This window comes from Onychomys torridus, chromosome 23, assembly GCF_903995425.1.
Source record: "Onychomys torridus chromosome 23, mOncTor1.1, whole genome shotgun sequence".
Taxonomy (NCBI): domain Eukaryota; kingdom Metazoa; phylum Chordata; class Mammalia; order Rodentia; family Cricetidae; genus Onychomys; species Onychomys torridus.
In genome coordinates, this window is record NC_050465.1 from 12650078 (window position 1) to 12675726 (window position 25649).

The 25649-nt window shown below is 35.9% G+C and overlaps 1 protein-coding gene across 1 annotated transcript in view; it reads left to right on the forward strand.

Annotated features, from left to right (window-relative positions):
- The first annotated feature begins 4393 nt into the window (after positions 1-4393).
- The window catches only part of LOC118573392 (solute carrier organic anion transporter family member 6A1-like), a 78507-nt gene continuing 57251 nt past the window's right edge, over positions 4394-25649 (forward strand). The window contains exons 1-4 of the mRNA XM_036173689.1: positions 4394-4718; positions 6323-6583; positions 12130-12321; positions 13486-13582. Coding sequence (XP_036029582.1) covers positions 4394-4718; positions 6323-6583; positions 12130-12321; positions 13486-13582 — 875 coding nt within the window. The remainder of the gene's footprint in view (positions 4719-6322; positions 6584-12129; positions 12322-13485; positions 13583-25649) is intronic.

Sequence of the window (25649 nt, forward strand, 5' to 3'; positions counted from 1 at the left end):
ATAGACAAGGGAATTTCATTCAGTTATATAGAAAAATAAAACTATCAGGTAAATAGATAGGGCCAGAATACTGAATGAAATAACCCAAACCCATAAAAATAATCATCACATGTTCTCACTCACATATGGATCTTAATATCAAATCTTGACATGGTGTTTAAATTGGAGTACATATAGAATCCAGGAAACTAGAAAGGGGTTGTTGGTGGGGTGCGGGGAGAAAGAAAAACTTTAAATGAGGGGGATAATATGACACAGGTGATATAAAGGAGACAAAGGTGAGTAGTGAGGTGGGAGGTTTACATGAAAAAAAAAATGGATCCTCCAGAATGGGAAAGAAACTTTGCCAGGTGTTCAAAAGATATTAATATCCAAAATATATAAAGAGTTAAAACACTTGTAAACTAAAGGAATATATAATCCAATAAGAAAATGGGTGAATGAGTTGAGCAGGCATTTCTCAAGATACTAAAAAAACAATAATTAATAAATAAATAAAAATATATTATCCCCCATATTATTACCAGCACTTGTTTCTGTTATATTGGTGTTAATTATTTTGACTGGGGTGAGATGAAATCTCAATGTAGTTTTTGTTGGCAGTTCATTAATGGATACAAATATCATTTTTCCATATGTCTATACCAATATCGTACCCTAAATCACATTACCATATCATTGAAGGAAAGTATTACATTTAATCTGAGGATTTAACAGGAACATATTCTCTATCCTATTCAAAGGAATCGTAAGAGTCAGTGCAATCACTATATGAAAACCAAGAAAAATCTGCATAGAGCTATAAAAATAGTATTAAAAATCTACAGAGACTACCCCTTAAGCCTACATAGCCCTAACCACCTTGAACAAAAACAACAAAGCAAGAGATATATATCACCTGTGTTCAAAGTATAATGAGTTATTTAGCCATACGTAAGCTTTTCAGTTTCATAAGTTTCCATTTACTAGTTGATGTCTTAGTGCCTATACTATCATGCTATCAGTTCATAAAGTTTTTCTGTGCCAGTGAGTTCACTATCCTCTACTTTATCTTTTATTAGATTTAGGGTATCTAGCCTTATGTTAAGGGTCTTGATCCACTTGAAGCTGTGTTTTGTTCAGGGTAATTCATATAGATCTATTTGGATTCTTCTATATGCAGTCTCCCAATGTGGTCAGCTCTATTTATTGAAGACAGAGAATTTTTTCCAGTATGTAGTTTTCATTTCCTTTTCAAAATCATATGTCCATAGTTGGGTAGATTTATGTCTTGGTCTTCATTTCAATTCCATTGATCAATGTGTGTTTTATGCCAATACTGTGTTTGTTTGTTTGTTTGTTTTAAATTATGATAGCTCTATGGTACATTTTGAGATTGGGGATGGTGATACCTTGAGATGTCCTTCTGTTATTCAGGATCTTTTAAGTATGCTAGGATTTTGTTTCCTTGTGAAGCTGAAAATTGTCTTCTTAAATTCTGTGATGAATTAGGTTAGAATTGTTCATGGGGATTGCATTGAAGAAATAGATTGCTTTTGGTAGAATGTCCGTATTCACTGCATTAATCCTATCTTTCCATGAGCATGACAGAGCTTTCCAACTTCTAAATCCTTCTTTTTATTTTTATTTTTTGTTGGTTGTTTTGTTGATGATATCCAGGTTTAATTTCTGGTGGTTCAATAAAATTCAGAGTGTTAATTCAATTTCTGTGTATCTGTTTATGCTTTATGTCTAAGTATATGGTCAATTTTGGAGAATGTTTCATGAATGAATGAGAAAAAGGGTTATTATTTTTTTTTTTAGTTTGTTTCAAATGTTCTGTAAATATCTATTAGGCTCATTTTCTGTGTGATGTCAGTTAGCTCTTGCATTTCTCTGTTTAGTTTTTGTTTTGCTGACCTATGTATTTGCATGAGATTGATATTGAAGTCACCCACTACCATTGTGTGAGGGGCAATCTGTGATTTTAGCTGTATTAGTGTTTCTTTTAAGAAGTTTGGTGCCCTTGAGTATAGTGCACAGGTGTTAAGATTTGCAGTATCTTCTTTGCTGAGTTTTCCTTTGATAAATATGTAGTATCCTTCCCTGTCTTCTGAATGATTTCAATTTGAAGACTATTTTGAGTTATATTTAAATGGCTACACCGGCTTGCTTCTTGAGGCCATTTGGTTTTAATATCATTTCCCAACATTTTACCATGAGGTAATGTCTAACTTTAATGGTTAAGAAGTAGCAACAAAATGAATTCTGTTTTCAAATTATTTCTATTAGTCTGTGTCTTTTGATTGGTGACATGAGATCATTAAAGTTAGAGTCATCAGTGAGTGAGTAGTTTCTATTGATTTCTGTTCCTTTGTGTTATGTTGGTGGTTCCCCCTCTTCAGAATGGTGTGAGACTGCTCATTTTGTATTATTTTGTTTTGTTTTTCTTTGTTAACCTCTTAAAACTGAACTTTCCCTTCCAGGGCAGGATCAATAAATAGATTCTGCTCAAATTTGGTTCTATTGGACAATGTTTTTCTGTCTTCACATACTTTGATTGACATTTTTACTGGGCATAATAGTCTGGGTCAGCATGTGTGGTGTCTTCAGACCAATCAACCATGACCTTCTTGCTATTAGTGTCTCTATTAATTAGACATATGTTATTCTACTGGATTTGCTTTTCTGTGTTACTTGGTCCCTTTCCTTTGCAAATTTTCACATTCTTTGTTCTATACACTTAGTGTTCTGATTATTATGTTTCATGGAGAATTAATTTCCTTTCTAGTCTTTCTGTTTGGTGTTCTATATACTTCTTTTACTTTGGTAGGCATCTCATTCTTTCATTATTTTTTTAAAATATTTTCTGTGCCTGATCTGTATTTCATCTCTTTCCTGCATTCCTATTATTTGCAGATTTAGTCTTTTCATAGTGCCCTAGATTTTCTAGATATTTTGTGTCTGGACTTTTAAATTTGTAGATTTAACATTTTCTTTGACTGGCAAAATTGTTCAAAACTTCATGAGTTTTGACAACATGTCTATGTCTTAAGAGAAAAGATTATCTGTGCTGGAAAGTCACCCTCTGTGTATACATGACTCAGATTCCTCCTAAGAAGGAAGCTTTTCTGAAATTGTGTTTTTATACAAAACAAGTTACATAAACCTTCTCTCAAGTAAGATTTTTATTACCAGAAATGTAAGTTCTGATCTGTGGACCCTTCCTTCATTTGTAGTGGAATATAGTACTTCCTTCCTGTTCGTGGATGGGGATGAATTTTTCAGGACAATTCTTTTTCAGTGTTAAACTTTTATTCCAGGCCATTGTTTGACTCCTTGTATTATGATTCTCGGTTGTTATTACAGCTCTTCCAGCACAGGAGATATAGATATGTCTTCCCATGTGTCTTAATTTTTGTTATTTATTTAATATTTCAAAAAATTTGTATCAAGTGATATTATCTATTTATAGAGACAGCATAAAGAAGCAAGCATGGAGATACTGGCCGTTGGTTCCTCTGTCCTATGCTTAAACATTTATTTTTTTCTTTCTTTCTTTCTTTTAACAATATTTTTATTGCAAAGAGTCATTGGTCTGGTTCGAAGCCCCTGGTCTCCGCTAAATAATTGATGCTGGGCCCCCATTTTAGGACTTCCTGCACATCCTGCTACTGTCTTGTGTAGTGATTTTACAACTTTGGGTCTGTGGGTAAGGTCCCTTCAGATGTTCCAGCAGATCATAGATAGGGTGGATGTTGGGGCAGGCCAAGTCACAACCCTGTGTTGGGGCCTGAGCAGCTGAATTTTTGGTCTGACAGATATGAAATGGAGGACAGTGATTCTTTGCAATGGACATTTGCAAGTAGAGATGTAGGTACAAAGGGGTACAAAGCATGACTTGTTGGGTCACACTGCGGCTTCCATAACAAGATTTTTAATTTTTTCCCTTTTAAATTTTTTTCATTTCATTTTCTTCTTTTTTTCTCTTAAATTTTGTTTTATTTGCGGGAGGGTGCAGGGGCAGAGGGCACATGCAAAGCGGCAGGGAATGAATGGGATCAGGATACATGATGTGAAGGACACAAAGGATAAATAAAAAAAAGTTTTATTAGTTACTTGAGCATTTTGTCCAACATGATTTGATTACGTTCACCTCCTATCTCCTTTCTCTCCCCGCTTCTTTCCTTTTCTGTTTTCCTTCCTTTTTCGAGACACAGAGAAGACAGAATACAATCTTGGAACGTTGGCCACGTCAGTCAACTCCTCCGTAGGGACGTTAGCTCCCTGCACCGGAAGTAACGTTCCCTGAGAGGTTAGAATGTCAGCAACAGCATTAGTCACTGGAGCCTACAGTGTGCACAGGTGCCTCGAAACACACCTGTGGTCTCCACAGAGCTGTGTTAGATAAGCCATGATGCAGGACCCAGAAAAAATGCAAGGTGACAAGAAAAAGGATCAGTTGGAAGAAGGCTATGGCACAGACAAAATGGAGGTAGAGAAACTCACTAAAATAACACCCTATCTGAAAACAATTCCAAGTGCCATGACGAAGTTCAAAAATCTCCAAACAGAGAAAAACCTTGATTCTTCAAGTACCCAAAAATTATCAGATGCAAAAAACAGTGCTTCTCTGGAGGGGCCATTTGGCTTTGGACCTCTAGTTTTTCCTTCTCTTCAACGTTTCAACAACATTGACTTCTTCTTGTTTTTGTACTTTCTGTTGGTCTTAGCACATGGTAAGTTGGTGGAGCAGAGTTGCTCTTGAGAATAGTAGATGAGGCTGACATATTGTGGGAAGGCAAGGGTCCATGGCCGGGCATGAATGGAATCAGAATCCGTTAAGCCAAACCCCCCAGTGCCCTTGTCTCCAGTTCTTGGCCACATGCTTTGGCATGGTGCACGCCATGCTTCTGGTCTCCAGATACAGAACTGAGAAGATGGTATTGTTACTTCATGTTATTTGATGACCAACTTGAGTTGTAGATTCAACTTCTTGGAGAGTAAAATTGAAAACAGGGTTGCCATTATGAGATAGTTTCTGCTCACAGTTTTGAAACACTCTGACAAGGCAGCTTTCTGTCTGAATTTTATGTCTTCTTCTTAAATTTCAGAGGAAGAAACAAAGGGTCTTTGTATCCACATGTTGTCTTTCTCCTTGTATTATTTTAGTTATAAATTTCTAATAATTTTTGTCACTATAAAAAGTCACATTCTTTATGCCTTTAGTCCCCTAGCTCCATCAATCCACTTCTGAATTTACTTTTATTTGCAAAATATTCTGGTCAATATGGAAGCTGCATTTCCCCACCAACTTCTACCTGGCTCTCTCACTTATCTGTTGCCAGTGAGAGGCTTGGGCAATGCACATCAAAAGTGTTGCCAGAATCTTCTATGGTTTTCTGGTTTGGGTGGTGATTTGGGCAGCAGGAGAAATACTGGGTGACTGGAGTTCTTGGAGGTAAAGTAGAGAATAGACATTCATCAGCAGCAATCATGGATGTTTCAGCAGCCTCATGCTCTTTGGGTCTAGCTGTGACAACTGCTGGGCAGCAGATCCAGCTTTCTCAGAGATTTAGGAGCTTTAGGAAGAGTCTGGACTCCCAGATCCCTGCAAACCAAGGAGGGTTTGAAGTAGATGGACAGCACCAGCTGTGGATACTGCAGCACAGACTTGTGATCCAGCCCCTTTGTAGACATATCATGAGTTTTAACTTGTAACTGTTTCTCTTTACACTCCAAGAAATGTAATAATTTTGTAGCAATTCTCTGTATCAAGTTATTTTCATTTCCCTTAGTATGATTTTTTTCTTTACATACTGGATGGTGATTTTTATACAAGTAATACTACCATCTACTTAATACTCAAGAACATGCTATAATTTACAATGAATGCATAATTTTTTTAAAGATTGAAAATGCTCAGAAATACTAAAGTTCAAGCACAGAATCCTAGCTATAAAACAAGGTTATATTTAGAAATCCAAGCTGGGTTCCAAATGTCTTTATAGTTTCAATTAAAAAATATGTAAACATCCACTGTATTATTTATTAGTTCTTTGTAATTGACACATAACGCATTTAAAAAGAGGGATGAGATGATAAAACTGTAATTGATCTTTAATAAGCTACTAATAGAGGTAGTTAAAATAGCTTCTAATATTCAAGTAAAAATATTTCATAGAGGTTAATGAATTTATTTTTGTCTATAGCTTTTACTCAATCTTAGTATTATAAAATAGTTATATCAGTGTAAAGTTTTCTTTGAATGATTATAGTGGAGATGTATTTTGTCTATTATAAATGCATTATATTGATTTTTGTCATTCTTTTGAATTTTTAGGTATTGCATTTGCTATGGTTGATCTGTCTTTTAAACATTTGGAGGAGAAATTTTCTCTGTCAGGTTACGAGAGATTAATAATGGATTTCGGTGATTATTATGCATCCTTCATGGTAGCAATATTTGTGGCATACTATGGGGGCAAAGGGAACAGGTCAAAATGGTTGGCAGGTGCTGCCTTCATGTTAGTAATTGCATCAATTATTTTTGCTGCCATTTTCTACAAGTATGAAATTGTAGCACCATTAGAAGAAAGAGAAGGTAAGATTTTTCAAGTATACTATCATATACTAAATCAGTATTTAGATAATTGGTTCAAGGAATTTAAAATAGGTCATGATGTATGTCTGTGTTTCCATCCTTATTTATGTAACCATGTTTATTGACCAACTTCTGTGGCTCTCTGATTTACCTCACAGAAAAGATTCCTAGGGAAGGAATACTGTAGGGGAATTTGTAAAATTATTTCTTTTATACAATTTGATGTGTGTTAAAAATCTCTTGAGAAGTCTGATGGTTCATTTTATCTTCCACAACCTGTTTAAATTACTCCCTTTATTCTCTTTGTAGCACAGACCCACATGAGTCCAAATGCAAGAGTAAGTCTACACATACAGAAAGATTAACTTTTCTAGTTACTCTTATCATTGCAAATGTTGGATGCTATTCTTTGATTACTATTTTAACCTGTAAAGAGAGTGACTTTGTTAGGTTGTTTGCTCTGCAATCATTTCACTTTTCCTAGTAAATAAGATCTACTTGAAATGTTCTTGGAGTGTATTTCTAACACTATTGTTCCAGATCCTTCCTTATCATATACAGAATTTCAGGTGCATGTGAGGCTAAGTTTTAGCAAGGCATGATGAATAGGGGAGATATATCTACATGTGTATGTATATAAATGTTTTTGAAGTTTACAGTGTATGATATGTTTATGGCATTTATAAGATATTAAATTTGAAAGCGGTTAATATGAAAAACAACTATTTTAATATTAATATAGTTACATGCTATATAATGCATACAGATGTAAGAACTATATATTAAACATATGCTTATAATATGTCTTTTATGTTTATAGAACTGACATTAGTTTGAATGAGAAGATGACTTATGAAAAGAAGGGATTGAAAAACATTTCATTCCTTTGTTCTTTTAACCATACTCTGGTCAGAAATGGTGGGGTCTTTAGGGACACAGCTGTATTAATAGATATTAAAATTTTTATCTGTGCTTAAGAGCATATACTACCCTTGTATAGGACTTGAATTTGGCTCCAGACATACATATCAGGCAGCTAGGCACCACCCATAAATACAGCTGTAGGGCACGTGGGACCCTCTTCTGGCCTCTGCTAGCATTGGCTTACACACACACACACACACACACACACACACACACACACATACACACACACACATAATTTAAAAATTAAATATAAATCTTTAAAAGGTGCTGAAAATCTGTACCAAAAAGGAGTCACAGCAGTAACTATTTTTTCTTCCACTTGCATCTTGTTCTTGTCATTTTCATTTTGTTTTATTTGAGATTACATGCATAAATCAGAGAGCTTCTGCATTTGTTTATTTTGTCTACCCCTCTTCTCTTATTGCCATGTTTCCTGATTTTCTTTTACATTCTTCCATTTTTATAGACTCTTTATTAGATAGATACTGGGCTCATCTTCCCACAGGAGTTCTATAAATCTCTTTGGTATCTTCCATACCTTCCCAATTTGTATTTGTTATCTGCTCCATGATTCCATCTGTTATCTCCAAAAATAACTGGTCAAGACACACGTAGACATCATACTTCACCACACCTTGAAATAGACAACACAACATTTTCCCACAAATTCATGAAAATACTCATACTACATTGTCATCTTTGTTTTCTAGAACTTATATAAGTGACCATCGACACATCTATGTCAGCAGGCATACTGAGCTAAGCTTTACTTAGAATAAGGGCAAACTGTTTTCACTGGCACTGGAGGCTAGTGACACCCGCTCTCTCTGATTCTCCTAGTTGCTATTTCCCTTTGTTTGTAGCTTGTTTTCTCTCTGCCATGATGACATAGCAAAACCCTTCAAACTTCCAGTGAGTGCTGCCTTCAGCTCTCTTCTCTCAGTGTCCTTAATCTCCTGCTTGTAAACCTTGGAAGTGAATCATGCACCTTCCCTTTACCTGTGCCAGACTGCTGCTGAGTCCTGTGATGAGTGTGCTGCTGCCAAATGGAAGTGCTAGTTTCTTCACAAATGGGTCTATTCACCTGAAAATGTCTTAGTCCACACCCTATTCTAACCTTTAAAGGGAATTTAAGTTTTCTTACTGAACTTCTAATATATCTTGTCTTGGATGGGATATGATGTTCTAGAAGAAATTTCCCTTATTTTCTTGACATTGAAATTTTAACTCAGCTTACACTTTCATATTAGTATTCTTCATTTATTCCCTCCAGTTAAAATGAACGAGCTGTCCTAGAGTGATCATCCTGTGTGCTCCTGTCTCATACATTGTCCCATGACTGATCCCCTTCTACCGCTATCTACAAGTTACTCTCTTTATCAGTTCTCACTAACACTTAAATGCAATCAAACTCATTTCATTCCATTTTAAAATTCTAATGCTGCATTATTTATTTTTAATTAAAATAAAATTTTATCATTTATTCCCATTTCTTTTCTATATTCCAACCACTCCCACATCTCATCTTCCAACACCCTCCCATGTTGTTCCTTCCCTCCACATCCTGACATTTCTAAACTTCACTCTTAAATTCATGACTTCTTTTTCTCTATTCGTGTTACACTTTAATTGGGGAAGAAGGAGGGGTTTGTTAAATTTCTTAAATAGTTTTAAATATTAGTTTTGCTTTACGTGTTTTGCATGTATATAAGCATGCACACTATGTGTATACCTGGTGCCTGCCAAGGCCAGATAGGCTGTCAGAACCTGGAACTGGATGTACAGATAGTTGTTAAGCCTCCAGTTATGTGCTGGAAACAGAATCCAGGTTCTCTGAAAGAACACCCAGAGCCCTGAATTGCTGAGCCACCTCTCTAGTTCCATGTTCTTCTTACTCTTAAAGAATAACATGAGTAGATATGCTGTGACCAGTCCTCTTTTTACCACTTGTTGAAATTTCCTTGATTTCATAGTGACTTTGTGAAAGACCTGTACTGATTTTTGGATTTCTTTGGTGAAATTTAACTTGACTTTTACCCAAAATGTTGTAACAGAATTATTTTTGTCAAGTAATTAACATAACTCATGCTTTTTATTATAATTAAACCTTACTTGTTATGAAATTAGAACTTGAATCAGTATTTTTAAGATTGATTGATTGATTGATTGATTGATTGATTATGAAAACAGTGTTCTGCCTGCGTATCTGTCTGCAGACCAGAAGAGGGCAACAGATCTCATGTGGTTGCTGGGAATTGATCTCATGATCTCTGGAAGAGCAATCTGTGCTCTTAACCACTGAGCCATCCCTTCAGCCCCTTTAATCAGTATTTGTAATAATGAGCACACTCTACTTCTAGATGAGTTTTTCTTTTGAGAGCTTCTATGTATGCTACTTATATGTTACTTACCTTATTTATAATCAATTTCCTTAATGCAGAGTTATTTTTAATGGTTAAGAGTAAATAAGAATGTATTCTGTTATTAGTCATTGAAAAGCTCAGAAATATAATTCTTAGGAGTAGGTAGACTAGTAAGTTCAGCTTTCTAGAACAAGGCAGAGGTAAATGGAATCAGTTGATATTTTATGGTTGTAAAGAGCATAAATGATTTTTTTGACTCTATTCCTATGAAGTCAAAATGGATTTTGAATGCCACATGTTTTTCTTCAGCTCTAAAACTATAGCTAGAGATCAAGGAAAAGTGATAATTTGACTACAATTGTAATTTTACTGAGATTGCATGTTGTAAAAGAGGGCAAAGATACACACAAGTGTCAACAATAATTACAGAAGAAACATAAGGGACAACTGTGATAGTTAATGGAACACGCTAATAGGATTTTTATGTATTGTTTGGATCACATACTAAAAGACTTTACTTGGAAAGATTATATAATATAAAATAAGAATGTGTGACTGTTGTATGCTCAGCCATAAATAGTTCCTCTAAAGCTCACTGTACATTGCACAAGAAGACACAGAAGAACCAAAGAACCAGATGAAATGGAGGGTGTGGGAAGTAGTGTGAAATGCTGTACTTAGGCATGAAATAGCCATTGTAATCTTGAACTTGTGGAGGCTGTGAGTATCTTCACACAAATTATCCAATATAGTGTCTACACACACCTTATCATAGAGGGAAAAGGAGATCACAAGTCCCCCAAATAACCCTTCACCAACCATCCTATAACCAATTATATCATAACTTTGTGAGTCATTTAAAAAAGAACATGATTATAGAAGAAGGTTCTAGTTAGGAAGAGGAAGCCAATCAGAGGGAGTGTGAGGCAGACAGAAAGAGAAAAAGAGATGAAATTGATCAGAACATATCATATACATGTATGAAAATGTCATAAAGAAATTAATTGAACACAGTATGTATTATTTAAAAAGAAAAGGATGAACATCCTGGGTTAAATCACAGTTTTGGGGACATCTTCCCATTTGTTATAGAGTTAGGTATTATTCCATAGGAACTAAGTAAAATACCTTTTCATTAATGTAATAGGTTGTAAACTTCACTTTAAAAGTTATTCTACAATAATATTTCAACAACATGTGTTAAATTTCACCCAAGATGCCCATGGTGGATATTGTTTAGTATCAGCTACTTAGCTTTACCAATCTACTAGCCAGTATAAATGTGAAAACCTTATAATCATGTGAGTAAGAAAAATGAGAAATAACATATCATCCAAAGATTTTAAAATGGATAGATGACCACATAGTAACAAAAGTAATCTTTTTGACTTAATGTATTTTTTATGGTCCCATGTATACTTAGATGTTCTGTTGCTGTGAACAAATGCTGGACATAGGGAAGCCCTGCTTTAGCTTATGGTTTCAGAGTGGTCCCTCCATGGTTGCTAGGATCCAGTGACTCTGAGTCCATAGCCAGGCAGAAAACTGGGAGTGTGCAAAGAAGTCTGTTTACCTCATGGTAGGAGACAAGCAGAGTGAAGACAGGAAGGGGCTAGGACAAGATATTCCTGTCAGAAACCGGTGGTGGTGTCTCCCTCTCACAGTTCTAGGAACCTCTACAAATAATATACATAGGGAATTATGCATTTCATGTTTTAGTCATTAGAAAGGTATTCAATATACAAACCATAGAGTATATATTATAGAAGTTCATGGGTCTAAAATAAGAAATTATTTAAACACAGTAGCACATGTATAATTTAAAGATTGCTAAAGAAAGGACCATGGAACTAAACTCAGATGGTGGATTTTGGCAATTCAGATCATCCAGGGCAATGCAAGTACTGTTATTCTGGAGACAAAAGTCAGAAGAACAGGACGCAAAGTATAGGAAATATGAGTGTGTATATATGCATAGATGTGTATGTATATAAGCATATCTGTGTACATGTAATGGTAATCCATGCATATAAACAACCACATTGTTTCATTATACTGTGTGTATCTCTTCCAGTATTCCCACACATTTTATTTTATTGTGCTACTTCCATTTAGAATATGATAGTTGACTGTATGACTACACTCAAAGCAAAAATATTAAGTAAAAGAAAAAAGTGTGGTGGTAGCTACTGCAAATTATTTGTATACTTTATTTCAAATTCAATTCAGTAAAATGTATTTCTTATCTTTCAAAAGAGTTGTGCATAGAAGAAGAAGACAGGACAATGGCAGAGTGTGGTGCATCATCGATACCATACAGATCAAAATTTATCTATCTCTTCGTCTTAGCACAGTTTCTCCATGGAGTTGCAGGGATGCCTCTTTTAATCCTTGGCGTGACCTTCCTTTATGACCACGTTCCCACATTCTCTGCTGGCCTCTATCTAGGCAAGTTTGTTTTTTTCTAATATGCATGGGTCAATTTGAATATTACTCTTCAGGTTTCTGTATGTTTGAACGGATATAGAAGTACTATTGGCTCTCTGATGACACCAGTGTACCACATAGTGATGACTTGTATGCATAACTTTAAAAATTACATTAATCTACTTATTTTTGAGATTTGCAACAATAGACAAATCATCTAAATGTCTCTGAGAAGACTTAGAGAAATGGAAAATACGTACGTTTTAAGTGGCAAAACTTCCTCTTTTTCTCTGTTTCTCTTTTCCCTCTGGGAGAGAGGGAGGAGAGGGGGAGGGGGATGTGTGGGAGGAAAGGAAGGAGAGGCCTAGATATTTGAATATAGTGTCATCGCTTCTACTTACAATGTCTTATGCAAAATGTGTCCTTAAGTAAACATTGATTCATCCCCAAATAATTTACTTAATAACTAGTAATGGAGTCTGGTCCTGGTAGGACAGAATAAAGACATACTTTCACAGATATATCTAGTTATCACTCTTTTAATTATAAACTTATTTTGTACTTACTTTGAAAATGTCTCTAGTGAACTATTAGAAGAAATATAGTTTATTTATGTTCATATTGAATCTAAATGTGTTTACTACATTAAATTAGATACAGTTAAGTGCATAAGTAAATTTCCTGAGTATCTAGTACTTGATTACATATGGTGATAGTCCACCCTGTTGTACTATCAGGTAGTACTCTATATGACTCTCTGATGTTGTTGTAGGTATGATTAACATTCACAGTCAGACACTGAATAAAGCAGATGGCCTTTAAGAGCACATTTCCCTCAAGCAATGTAAAGTCCTAACACTGCAGACTGACTGTTTCCAAAGAAGCACTGACTGTGGCTCAGGACTAACATCAACTATAAGACTAGCATCCACTCTTACATAAATTTCCCACCAGCCTCCTTCCCCACTAATTTGGGATTTATTAGAATCAATTTCAGAAAATACTTCCAACATTTCTCTTTCCACCTCTTTCATCCCCCCTCACTTCTTCCCCTCTTTTCCTACCCACCTTCCCTCTCTTAAGTAATAGAGAATAGCATGAACAACTTTCAGATATCACAGATTATGCAGTAGTATTTTGTATGACCAAGTTATGAAGCTGTTTGGTGCTGTGTTCATTTTCAAGCTATTGGTGATGCTGCACAAATACTGGGATACATGCTGGGTTTCGCAATAGGAGCCAGTGGTAGTACACATACTCATGAAGAAACTTTGGATGAACAGTAAGTTATACTATTTGTTTTTCTGTTTAGTTTAGGTTGTATAGAATATCTGTTGAATAGATACCATAGTTCATAAATAACACACATTTAATTAGTGAAAGTTCTAGAAAATGTATGTAACTATGGGTGATGTACATTTCTAGTATATATTTGTATTTTTACTGTTTGAAATGTAGCTAAAACCATTTCTTAAATGTTCACTAACTTTTCATATTTTGTTGTCAAAATATGCATTAGCCATTCAATACAATAGTAATAATTGTATACAGGCTGTATAGTAGTTTTCATCCTATTCTTTTTATTATTTAATTAAAAGTTTTTTTCATATCATGTATTCTGATCATATTTTTCCCTTACACCAAACTCCTCCCTAGGCATATGAGGTGCTTATGTTCTTTCTCTTTCATTCATTGAAAAAAACAAAGCAAAGATGAAAGCAATCCCCACATTTAAAACAAATAAGTGAAAATCAAAACAGGCTAAAGTCCAATAAGACAAAAAAAATAAATGATAAAACAAAAGAAAATGAAAAAAGTTAAAAAAAAAAAACCCTAAGTTCATGAGCCTAGCTCTGGAATATTGCTGTTATCACAGTGGCACTCTAGTGTAGAAAACTTATTGTCCCTTTGCAAATGGGCATCCATTGGAAACAGTCTCATGGTTAGGATTTAACTTATTCCTAGGACTTGACAGGCATTGTCCCCTCAATTATTTAATGACTGCTTTTGGATTCCTTTCATATATGTATACATTTTAGGAAGCTTCTAGAGTAGTAGGTTTCTATATGTGATTTTGAATGGTCTTTAGCATTAGATGTTTCTTCCCATATTTCCCCTTTTATCCATCTCTACCATCCCCTTCCCTATTTAACCTTCCCATTCTAGTTTCTTCTTATCTATCCATAGCATTATGTTATAGTCCCCCTGTCTTTGGAGATCTTCTCCTCTCTCCTGGTCCCTTAGTAGGTACCTAACCTCTGAGTTACTGTTATTGAAGCACACATTTCAAATGCTTGAGGGATAACATCCACTTACAAGTGAAAATATATAGCACTTGTGTTTTTGGATCTGGGTTATCTCACTAAGGTTGATTTTTTTCTGGTTCCATACATTTATCTGAAACTTTCATAATTTCATTCTTAATATATGAATCGTATTTTATGTTGTAAATGTACCACATTTTGATTGTCCATTCATGAGATGATAGACATTAAAGCTGTTTCCACATTCAGGCTGTGATGAATACAGTAGAAATGCACATAGATAAGAGCATATTACTATAGAGGCCTTTGAGTACATGCCCAAGAGTGATATAATTGGATTGGAGTAGATTGACCACCAGCTTCCTAAGAGAAATGTCACCCCAATTTCCATAATGGCTGTACTGGTATACACTCCAGCATGTGCTGTCATTTGTTTTATTGATCATGACAGCCTGAGTTGTGTGAAATGAAATCTCAAAGTAGTTCTTATTTGCATTTCCTAGATAGATACAGTTGTTGAAAATTCTTTAGGTGTTTTTCAACCATTTGTGTTTCATCTTTTGAGACTCTGATTATATCTGTACTCCATTTCAAAAATGAGTTATGTTGTTGATGATCAGTATTTTAGTTCTTTATATGTTTATAGATACTAACATTCTATTAGACATAATTGGTAAAAAATTTTTACTTAATCTGTTGACTGTTGCTTTGCTTAAATGATTGTGTTCCCTTTACCATAAGAAGCTTTTCAGCTTCATGAGGTCCCATTTTTATTAAAGTTTGTTTTAGTGACTTCACTACTGGAGTACTGTTCATGAAGTTCTTTCCTGTGTCAATGAGTACAAGCCTATTCCCCCTCTCTCTTCTGTGAGGGTCAGTATATCTGGTCTTATGTTGAGGTCCTTATTCCACTTCAAGTTGACTTTTATGTAGAGTGATAGATATGAATCTATTTGAATTACTGTATATGCAATCAAGTATTACCACACCATTTTTGAAGATACTATATTTTCTTCCGTGTGTAATTTTTGTTTTTTAGTAAAATTTACAGTGTGGGTACATGTGTGGAATAATGTCTGGGTCTTCAATTTGATTTCATTGAACAATGTGTCTACGTTTATGCCAATACCATTATGCTTTTATTACTCTAGATCTGCAGTACAACTAAAAATTAGAGATGGTGATACCTTCATCAATTCTTTCACTATCCAGGATTATTTTACTTGTGTGTGTGTGTGTGTGTGTGTGTGTATGTATGTGTGTGTGTGTGTATGAAATTGAGGTTATTTTTTAATTGCAAAGAATTATGCTAGAATTTTGATGGGGTTTTTGTTGAATCTGCTGTTTGCTTATGGTAGGATGGCCAATTTTGTAATTTTGGTCATTAATCCTGATCCAGGAGCATGGGCACATGGAAGATCACATCTTCTGTCTTTTGTCACTTTTATTTATTTATTTTTGTTAAGAAATTTTTTATTCATATTACATACCAACTACAGATTCCCCTCTCATCCCTTCTCATGACTCTTCCCCAAGCCTTCCTACCATCCCACCCTCCATTCCCTATAAAAAGGTAGTGTCATCAATGGTGTCAGCAAAGCCTAGGAACATTCAATTAAGGCAGGTACAAAACAATGCTCCCTATTGCATCAAGTGCATAGGTAATGGACTCCAAAAAGCTAGCACATGCACCTGGGATAGATCCTGATCCTACTGCCAGGGCCCCTGTAAGGAGAATTGCCAAATGTTCCAATTAATAAAAAACACAGAGCCAGATATTGGGGTAAGAACAGAGATCAGAAAAGCAGAAAGAAGCCAGCCATGTTCTTACCACTTTGAAATCCTCAGCCAAAAGAAATCTACTTCCTGTATACCCATGCCTATATGCCTTTCTGTTCTATATCTCACTTCTTCTCTCCACCCAGCTGCATCACTTCCTGTCTATGGTAAGTGCTGGTATTAAAGGTATATGTCACCATGCCTGGCTATGTTCTCCAGTATGGCCTTGAATTTATAGAGATCCAGATGGATCCCTGCCTCCTGAATGCAAAGATTAAAGGCATGTGCTACTATTGTCTACATGGCTCAGGCCCAAGCTACACAAGTCCAGAATCTCTATCCCATGTGGTCTGGAGTCTCTTTTCCTTTTTTTCTCCTGGTGGGTTGTGGGCTCTCTCTGAATTAGCTACTTTGAAACTCCCTTGGACTTCTACTATTCTATTCAGTCAGCAGGATTGTTGAGTCAATGAAGATATCTTAAAGGGAGAAAATTAGTTAAAAGAGAGATTTTTCCCATATTAAAAAATGGGAAACATTTTTACAATGCAGGAAATTTGGTCTCTGTTTGATAATACATTAAGCAGTATAAAAATGGAACAATTAAATGAGGGGATAATTAATGTTGATGGGATTAAAATAACATCATTATGAATATTATTTGTTTGATCACTTTTATTTTAGCATTAAAAAGGTTGGTCAATTTTCCAAAATGAAAAATTTTATATCAATGGGCTTAATTCACCTATAAAAAGACATAGACTAAAAGAATGGGTACAAAAACAGGACCGATCTTTCTGCTGCATACAAGAAACACACCTCAAATTCAAAGACAGACACCTGCTAAGAATAAAAGGCTGGGAAAAGACTTTCCAATCAAATAGTCTTAAGAAGCAAGCTGGTGTAGCCATCCTAATATCCATCAAATTAGACTTCAAACTAAAATCAATCAAAAGAGATGATAAAGGACATTACATACTCATCACAGGAAAGATCCACCAAGATGAAGTCTCAATTCTGAACATTTATGCCCCAAACACAAGGGCACCCACATATGTAAAAGAAACATTACTAAAGCTTAAATCACATATAAAACCCCACACATTAATAGTGGGAGACTTCAACACCCCACTTTCACCTCTGGACAGATCAGCCAAATTGAAACTTAACAGAGACATAATGGACTTAACTGATGTTATGGCTCAAATGGACTTAATCGATATCTACAGAACATTCAACACCCCCCCCAAAGAATATACCTTCATCTCAGCACCCTATGGAACCTTCTCTAAAATCAACCACATTCTTGGCCACATAGTAAATCTCAACAGATACAAAACAATTGGAATAACCTCCTGTGTTCTATCAGACCAACATGGTTTAAAGTTAGATTTCAACAACAGAAAAAAACTACCAAAAATCCTATAATCTCATGGAAACTGAATAATGCTCAACTGAATCTCAAACGGGTTAAGGAAGAAATAAAGAAAGAAATTAAAGACTTCCTAGGGATCAATGAAAATGAATACACCACATACCCAAACTTATGGGATACTATGAAAGCAGTGCTAAGAGGGAAATTCATAGCACTGAATGCCCACATAAAGAAGCTGGAGAAATTTCAAACTAGTGACTTGACAGCACACCTGAAAGCCCTTGAACAGGAAGAAGCAAAGTCTCCCAGGAGGAACAGATGCCAGGAAATTATTAAATTGAGAGCTGAAATCAATAAAAGAGAAATAAAGAGAACAATACAAAGGATTGATGAAACGAAGAGTTGGTTCTTTGAGAAGATCAATAAGATAGACAAGCCCTTATCCAAACTAACAAAAAGACAGAGACAGAGAATCCAAATTTACAAAATAAGAAATGAAAAGGGGGACATCACAATAGACAATGAGGAAATCCAGAGAATCATCAGGTCATACTTCAGAAACCTCTACTCCACAAAACAGGAAAATCTAAAAGAAATGGATAATTTTCTGGATAGGTACCACATACCTAAGTTAAATCAAGACCAGATAAACCATTTAAATAGTCCAATAACCCCTAAGGAAATAGAATCAGTCACTAACAGTCTCCCAACCAAAAAAAGCCCTGGACCTGATGGTTTCACTGCAGAATTGTACCAGATCTTCAAAGAAGATTTAATACCAATACTCTTTAAATTGTTCCACACAATAGAAGCAGAAGTTGTATTGCTAAACTACTTCTATGAGGCTACAATTACCCTGATTCCTAAACCAAACAAAGAAGCAACAAAGAAAGAGGACTACAGACCGATCTCCCTCATGAACATCGAGGCAAAAATACTCAATAAAATTCTGGCAAACAGACTCCAAGAATACATCAAAACAATTATCCACCATGAACGAGTAGGCTTCATCCCAGGGATGCAAAAGGTGTTTCAACATACGAAAGTCCATCAATGTAATACACTATATAAACAAACTCATAGAAAAAAGCCCACATGATCATCTCACTAGATGCAGAAAAGGCATTTGCCAAAATCCAACACCCCTTCATGATAAAGGTCTTGGAGCGATCAGGAATACAGGGAACATACCCAAACATAATAAAGGCAATCTACAGCAAGCCAACAGCCAACATCAAATTAAATGGAGAGAAACTCAAAGCACTACTACTAAAATCAGGAACAAGGCAAGGCTGTCCACTCTCCCCCTACTTATTCAACATAGTACTTGAAGTTCTAGCCAGAGCTATAAGACAACATAAAGAGATTAAGGGGATACAAATTGGAAAGGAATTAGTCAAGCTCTCCCTATTTGCAGATGGCATGTTAGTATACATGAGTAGCCCCCAAAATTCAACCAAGGAACTGATACAGCTAATAAAAACCTTCAGCAATATAGCAGGATACAAGTTCAACTCAAAAAAATCAGTAGCCATTCTATATACAGTAGACAAACAGGCTGAGATTGAAATCAGAGATACATCACCCATTACAATAGCCACAAATGATAGAAAATACCTTGAGGTTACACTAACTAAGCATGTGAAGGACCTATATGACAAGAACTTTAAGTCCCTGAAAAAAGAAATTGAAGAAGATGTCAGAAAATGGAAAGATCTCCCATGCTCATGGATAGGCAGGATTAACATACTAAAAATGGCGATCTTACCAAAAGCAATCTACAGATTCAACACAATTCCCATCAAATTACCAACACAATTCTTCAGAGATCTGGAAAGAATAATACTCAACTTCATATGGAAAAACAAAAAACCCAGGGTAGCCAAAAGAATCCTGTACAATAAAACAACCTCTGGAGGCATCACAATCCCCGACCTCAAGCTCTAATATAGAGCTACTGTAATTAAAATAGCTTGGTACTGGCATAAAAACCGACATGTGGAGCAATGGAATCAAACTGAAGACCCTGACATTAACCCGCACACAATATGAACATACAATTTTTGACAAAGAAGGCAAAAATGTACAATGGAAAAAAGAAAGCATCTTCAACAAATGGTGCTGGCATAACTGGATGTCAATGTGTAGAAGGCTGCAAATAGATCCATATCTGTCACCATGCACAAAACTTAAGTCCAAGTGGATCAAAGACCTCAACATAAATCCAGCTACTCTGAACCTGATAGAAGAGAAAGTAGGAAGTACTCTTGAAAGCATTGGCACCCAAGATCAAATTCTAAATATGACACCTGTAGCAGAGACACTGAGAGAAACAATCAATCAATGGGACCTGTTGAAACTGAGAAGGTTTTGTAGAGCAAAGAACACAGTCAACAAGACAAAGCGACAGCCTACAGAATGGGAAAATGTCTTCACCAACCCCACATCTGACAGAGGACTGAAATCCAGAATATATAAAGAACTCAAGAAATTAGACATCAAAATGCTCAACAGTCCAATTAAGAAATGGGCTATAGAACTAAACAGATAATTCTCCACAGAAGAAGTTCAAATGGCTGAAAGACATTTACGGAATTGCTCTACATCCCTAATTATCCCGGAAATGCAAATCAAAACGACACTGAGATACCACCTTACACCTGTCAGAATGGCTAAGATCAAAAGCACAGAAGACAGCTTATGCTGGAGAGGATGTGGAGCAAGGGGAACTCTCCTCCACTGATGGTGGGAATGCAAGCTTGTACAGCCACTTTGGAAATCAATATGGTGCTTCCTTAGAAAATTGGGAATCCATCTCCCCCGAGACCCAGCTATAGCACTCTTGGGCATATACCCAAGGAATGGTCAATCATACCACAAGGACATTTGCCTCAGCCAAGTTCGTATCAGCTTTTTTTGTAATAGCCAGAACCTGGAAACAACCAAGATGCCCCTCAACTGAAGAATGGATAAAGAAAATAGGGTACATATACACAATGGAGTACTACTCAGCAGAGAAAAACAATGACATCATGAGGTTTGTAGGCAAATGGATGGATCTAGAAAAAAATCATCCTGAGTGAGGTAACCCAGACTCAGAAGGACAAACATGGTATGTAATCACTCATAGGAGGATACTAGATGTAAAACAAAGATGAATAGACTGCTACACAACTCCTGGGAGGCTACCTAGAAAACAGGACCATAGGAAAGACCCAAGGATCACCCAATGACAGAGAAATGGATGAGATCTACATGAACAACCTGGATGACAGTGGGAGTAATGAAGGGCAAGATTTGAGGGAAAGAAAGCTTAGGGGAGCAGGAGATCCCAGCTGGATCAAGAACAAAAAGGGAGAACAAGGAACAAAAGACCATGAAAAATGATGACCACATGAGACCAGGAATAGGCAGAGTGCTCAAGAGGTCCCCAGAAATCCACAATGATATATCCTCTGTAGTCTGCTGGCAATGGTCGAGAGAAAGACTGATCTGATCTAGTCTGGTGATCAGATGACTAAATACCCTAACAGTCGTCTTGGAACTCCAATCCAATAACTGATGTAAATTGATGCAGAGATCCTCAGCCAGGCCCCAGATGGTGCTCCAGATGTCTAACTGTCAAGAAAGAGGAGGGTCTGCAAGAACGTGAATTGTTGAATCCAAGATTGCATAAAGCACAGGGACAAATAGCCAAACAAATGGAAGCACATGAATTATGAACCAAAGGCTGTTGAGCCCCCAGCTGGATCAGGCCCTCTGGATAAGTGAGACAATTGAATAGATTGATCTGCTTGGGAGGCATCCAGTCTGTGGGACCAGGATCTGTCCCTAGTGCATGAGCTGGCTGTTTGAAACCTTCGGCTTACATAGGGACACTTTGCTCAGTCTGGAAGGAGGTGACAGGATCTGCCTGTACTGTATCCACCAGGTTTAAAAGAATCCCCAGTGGTGCCTTGAACCTGGAGAACATGGGAATGGAGGGGAGGGACTGGGGGGAAGGTGGTGGTAAGGGCGGGATTGGGGAGGACAGGGGAACCCATGGCCTGTGTATAAAATTTAAAACACATAATAATAAAGAAAAAAATAAATAAAATAAACTGGTTAAACTGAAGAAAAATGGAACAATTAAATGAGGGGATAATTAATGTTGATGGAATTAAAATAACATCATTATGAATATTATTTGTTTGATCACTTTTATTTTAGCCTTAAAAAGGTTGGTCAATTTTCCAAAATAAAAAATTTTAGATATACTTGTTAAAATAAATTACAGAGAAAGTCAGACCTACACATAAGAATTTAAAGGTGAACCTATCTCAGCTTTGAATTATATGTTTACAGAGAAACAGCTTTAGTTTACCAGACAGCAAACACTTATCTACTTTGTAACCTCACGGGAACAGCCAAATGTTCAATGTTGTGCATGAGCTAACTGTATTCCAGGGAAATGTTAGGTTTAAGGAGATTTAAAGAAGCTAGAGTATCATATGGTATGCATTCACCATTTGTAAAGCAGATGTTAAACTAGCGGTCAACTTGTAATAGAATTAACTCTCAGGACTGGAAAGATTTGATTACAGCAGTCATAGAGGCTGGGCCATATTTACAATGAATGACCTGGTAGAAGGAGGAGGCAAAGACTATAGAAGAACAATGAAGAACTAGAGGTATGGAAATTTGCCAAGGTCGACTTCTTGGAGAAGGTGATTACACTGATATATAAAGGCAATCTTTTATGATGTCCACACCCCAATTCTATGCTACATGGCAAACATGAATGCATGGAACAGAATTGAAGAAGCAGGGAAGAAAATTGAATCATTTACAAAAATTATACAGGGCACAAAAGAAACCTTCACAGATTTCTTATAAAGCCTGACTTCAGCAATAAATAGAATGATACCAAATTCTGAAGCAGGAAAAATAAACATTACATCTCTGGCTTTTGAAAATGCTAATGCATAATGTAAAGAGGTAAGTAGGCCATTAAAGGCAAGATCAGCACCCTTGGAGAATTGAATCAGAGATACAATTAATATTGAATCTCATTACCATGATGATATGTGGATAGGAGAGGTGATTTCCAGAGGTGTGAAGAAAAATAATAATGTCAGGTGCTTTAATTGTGGTAAACAAGGCCACCTAAAATGGGCCTGTAAACAGGGATTTCCTAGAAACAATGTTTCTTAAAGGAACAATGGCAACAGAGCACCCTTCCTTTCTCTATTATGCAGAAGGTGTGTTAACAGCAAACATTGGACTAATGAATGTAGATCAACAAGCAACAGACAAGTTATTTCTTTGCCTTTGCCATTGGGAAACTCTCAGAAGGGCTTCTTACAGACCCCCATGGCAAATTAAGTTCTGTCCTTTCCTGCCATCATAGAAGTTACTCCTTCCAAGAGTAATTAAATAACCAAATGCCTATTGTTAAAAAAAAAAATGCTGCTTAGGGGGATAGAGCAGTTATAGCAGAGAGAACAGAAAATTTAACTGAAACCATAACGTTTTGGCAATCTTCTATAAATGAGCAAAGACCAAAATTAAAAATACAAATAAATATTACTCTGGTGGATGGCCTTGTAGACATAGGTGTGGATGTCACAATAACCACCCCAGAATCTTGGCATCCAAATTGGCCTTTTCAGGAGGTAAATATTTAGCTGTTAGGGATTGGAACATGATCTCAAGTGAAAGAGAGGGGAAGGTGGATCAAATGTATAGGGCCAGAAGGACAGAGAGGAAAATTAAAGCCATATGTGTCTAGTATTAATACGAATTTATGGTGCCATGATCTATTACAACAATAAAATAGCCAGATTAACATTCCTCCAAACTCACAAACAAACCATCAACTAGCACGTGTTTCTGAGAGAAATATTAGAAGATATTATAAAGAACAGTCACGAGCCATCCAGGTTGTATAAGAACATGGCCCAATAGCTGCTGATCTTTTGAAGACACCAAGAGCTGTCCCTTTAACATGGTTAACAGACAAGCCTGTATGGGTTCAGCAATGGCCTTTAACAACAGGTAAACTAAAGGCCTTGGAAGAACTGGTATAAGAGGAGTCAAATGCTTGGCATACTGAAGAATCAATCAGCTCTTGGAATTCTCCTGTATTTGTTATTAAAAGGAAATCTGGTAAGTGTAGAATGGTAGCAAACCTAAGCACAATTAACAAAGTAATTCTGCCAATGGGCTCTCTACAATCCAGAATTCCTTTGCCTACTCTGTTACCTAAAGAATGGCCTCTCATAGTTATCATTTTAAAGGACTGCTTTCTTCTCATTACTCTTACAAGGAAAGGACAGAGAAAGACTTGCCTTCACGGTGCCTACTTACGACAATTCTCATCTGGTTAAGAGATATCAATGGAGGGTTCCCCCACCGGGAATGTGGAATAGGCCAACCCTGTGCCAATATTTTGTACAACAGCCATTGGAAGAAATATGTAAACAATTCCCTAAATCTATAATTTTCATTACATGGACAATATTTTACTAGCTGATTCAAATGCAGATACTTTAGGAAGAGTGTTTGAACAAGTAAAAAAAAAAAATGCCTCGTTGTAATTACAAATTGCTCCTGAAAAGATACAAAGAGGAGATTCTATTCATTATTTAGAATATAAAATAGATCTACAAAAAATTAGCCCCCAAAAGTTGCAAATTAGGAGTGAATGATTATGAACTCTTAGTTACCTTAAAAGATTATTTGAAAATATTTCCCATGTATGAACTGATGTCTGAGTAAAAATTGAGGAACTGAGTAATATGTTCAAAATCTTAAAAGGTGACAAGAATGGAAATATTCTAAGAGAATTATCAGCTGAAGCTGAAAGAATATTGTCCTTGGTAGCAAAGAAAGTACAGGAAGGACGTGTGGATTGTGTGGGTCCAAAGCTTAATTGCATTTTGTGTATTTTACCCTCTAAATATTCTTCTACAGAAATATTAATGCAGAGTGAAGATCTTCAATATTTCTACCAAATAAACATGTTAAAAATTTAAAAACCTTTGTGATAAAGTTCTCTGACTTAATTTTAAAAGGAAAATTGAGACTTTGTCAAATAGCAGGAATAGACCCAGCAGAAATTTTTATGCCTTTAACTAAGGAGGACCTCAAAAGTGATCTTTGGCAAAGAGATTACATAATATTTTGGGAGAGATTAATAGCAAACATCTCAAAAGCGATATAATTGAATTTATAAAGAGAACCAGTTGGAATTTGCCTCGAATTGTATGGGAAACACCCAATATCTGGAGCTTGTACATTTTACAGATGCATACAAACAAGCAAAGGCATGTTACAAATCAGAAAATTTAAGTAAAGTGATTCAAAGTCCATATAATTCAGTTCAAAAATTAGAAATATATGCTATTCTCTTGGTATTAATGGATTTTTTAGAACCTTTCAACATAGTTACTGAGTCTCAGTATGCTGAAGAGTGGTATTACATATTGCAACTGCAGAATTTATCCTTGATCAGTCAGAATTAACTTCACTGTTTATTCAGCCATAAGATATAATCAGGAATAGGGAGCATCCCTTATATATAACTCACATCTGATCCTATACAGGTCTGTCAGGTCCTCTAGCATGAGGTAATGATGAGATCAATAAACTATCAATAGAAAATGTGTTGGAGGCCTCAGAATTTCATAAAAAAATCATGCTGATTGTAAGGGTTTAAAAAAGATTTTTTCCATAACCTGGAAATAAGCCAAGGACATTATAAGGAAATGTTCTACCTGTTCTTTTTAGCATCAGACTCCACTAACAGCAGGATATAACCCAAAGTGTACTCAGAGGAATGAAATCCAGTAGATGGATGTGTTTCACTTTGCAGAATTTGGAAAACTGAAAGTGATCTCCACACCATTAACGCCTATTCAGGATTTCAATGAGCAACAACTTAGAGTTCTGAA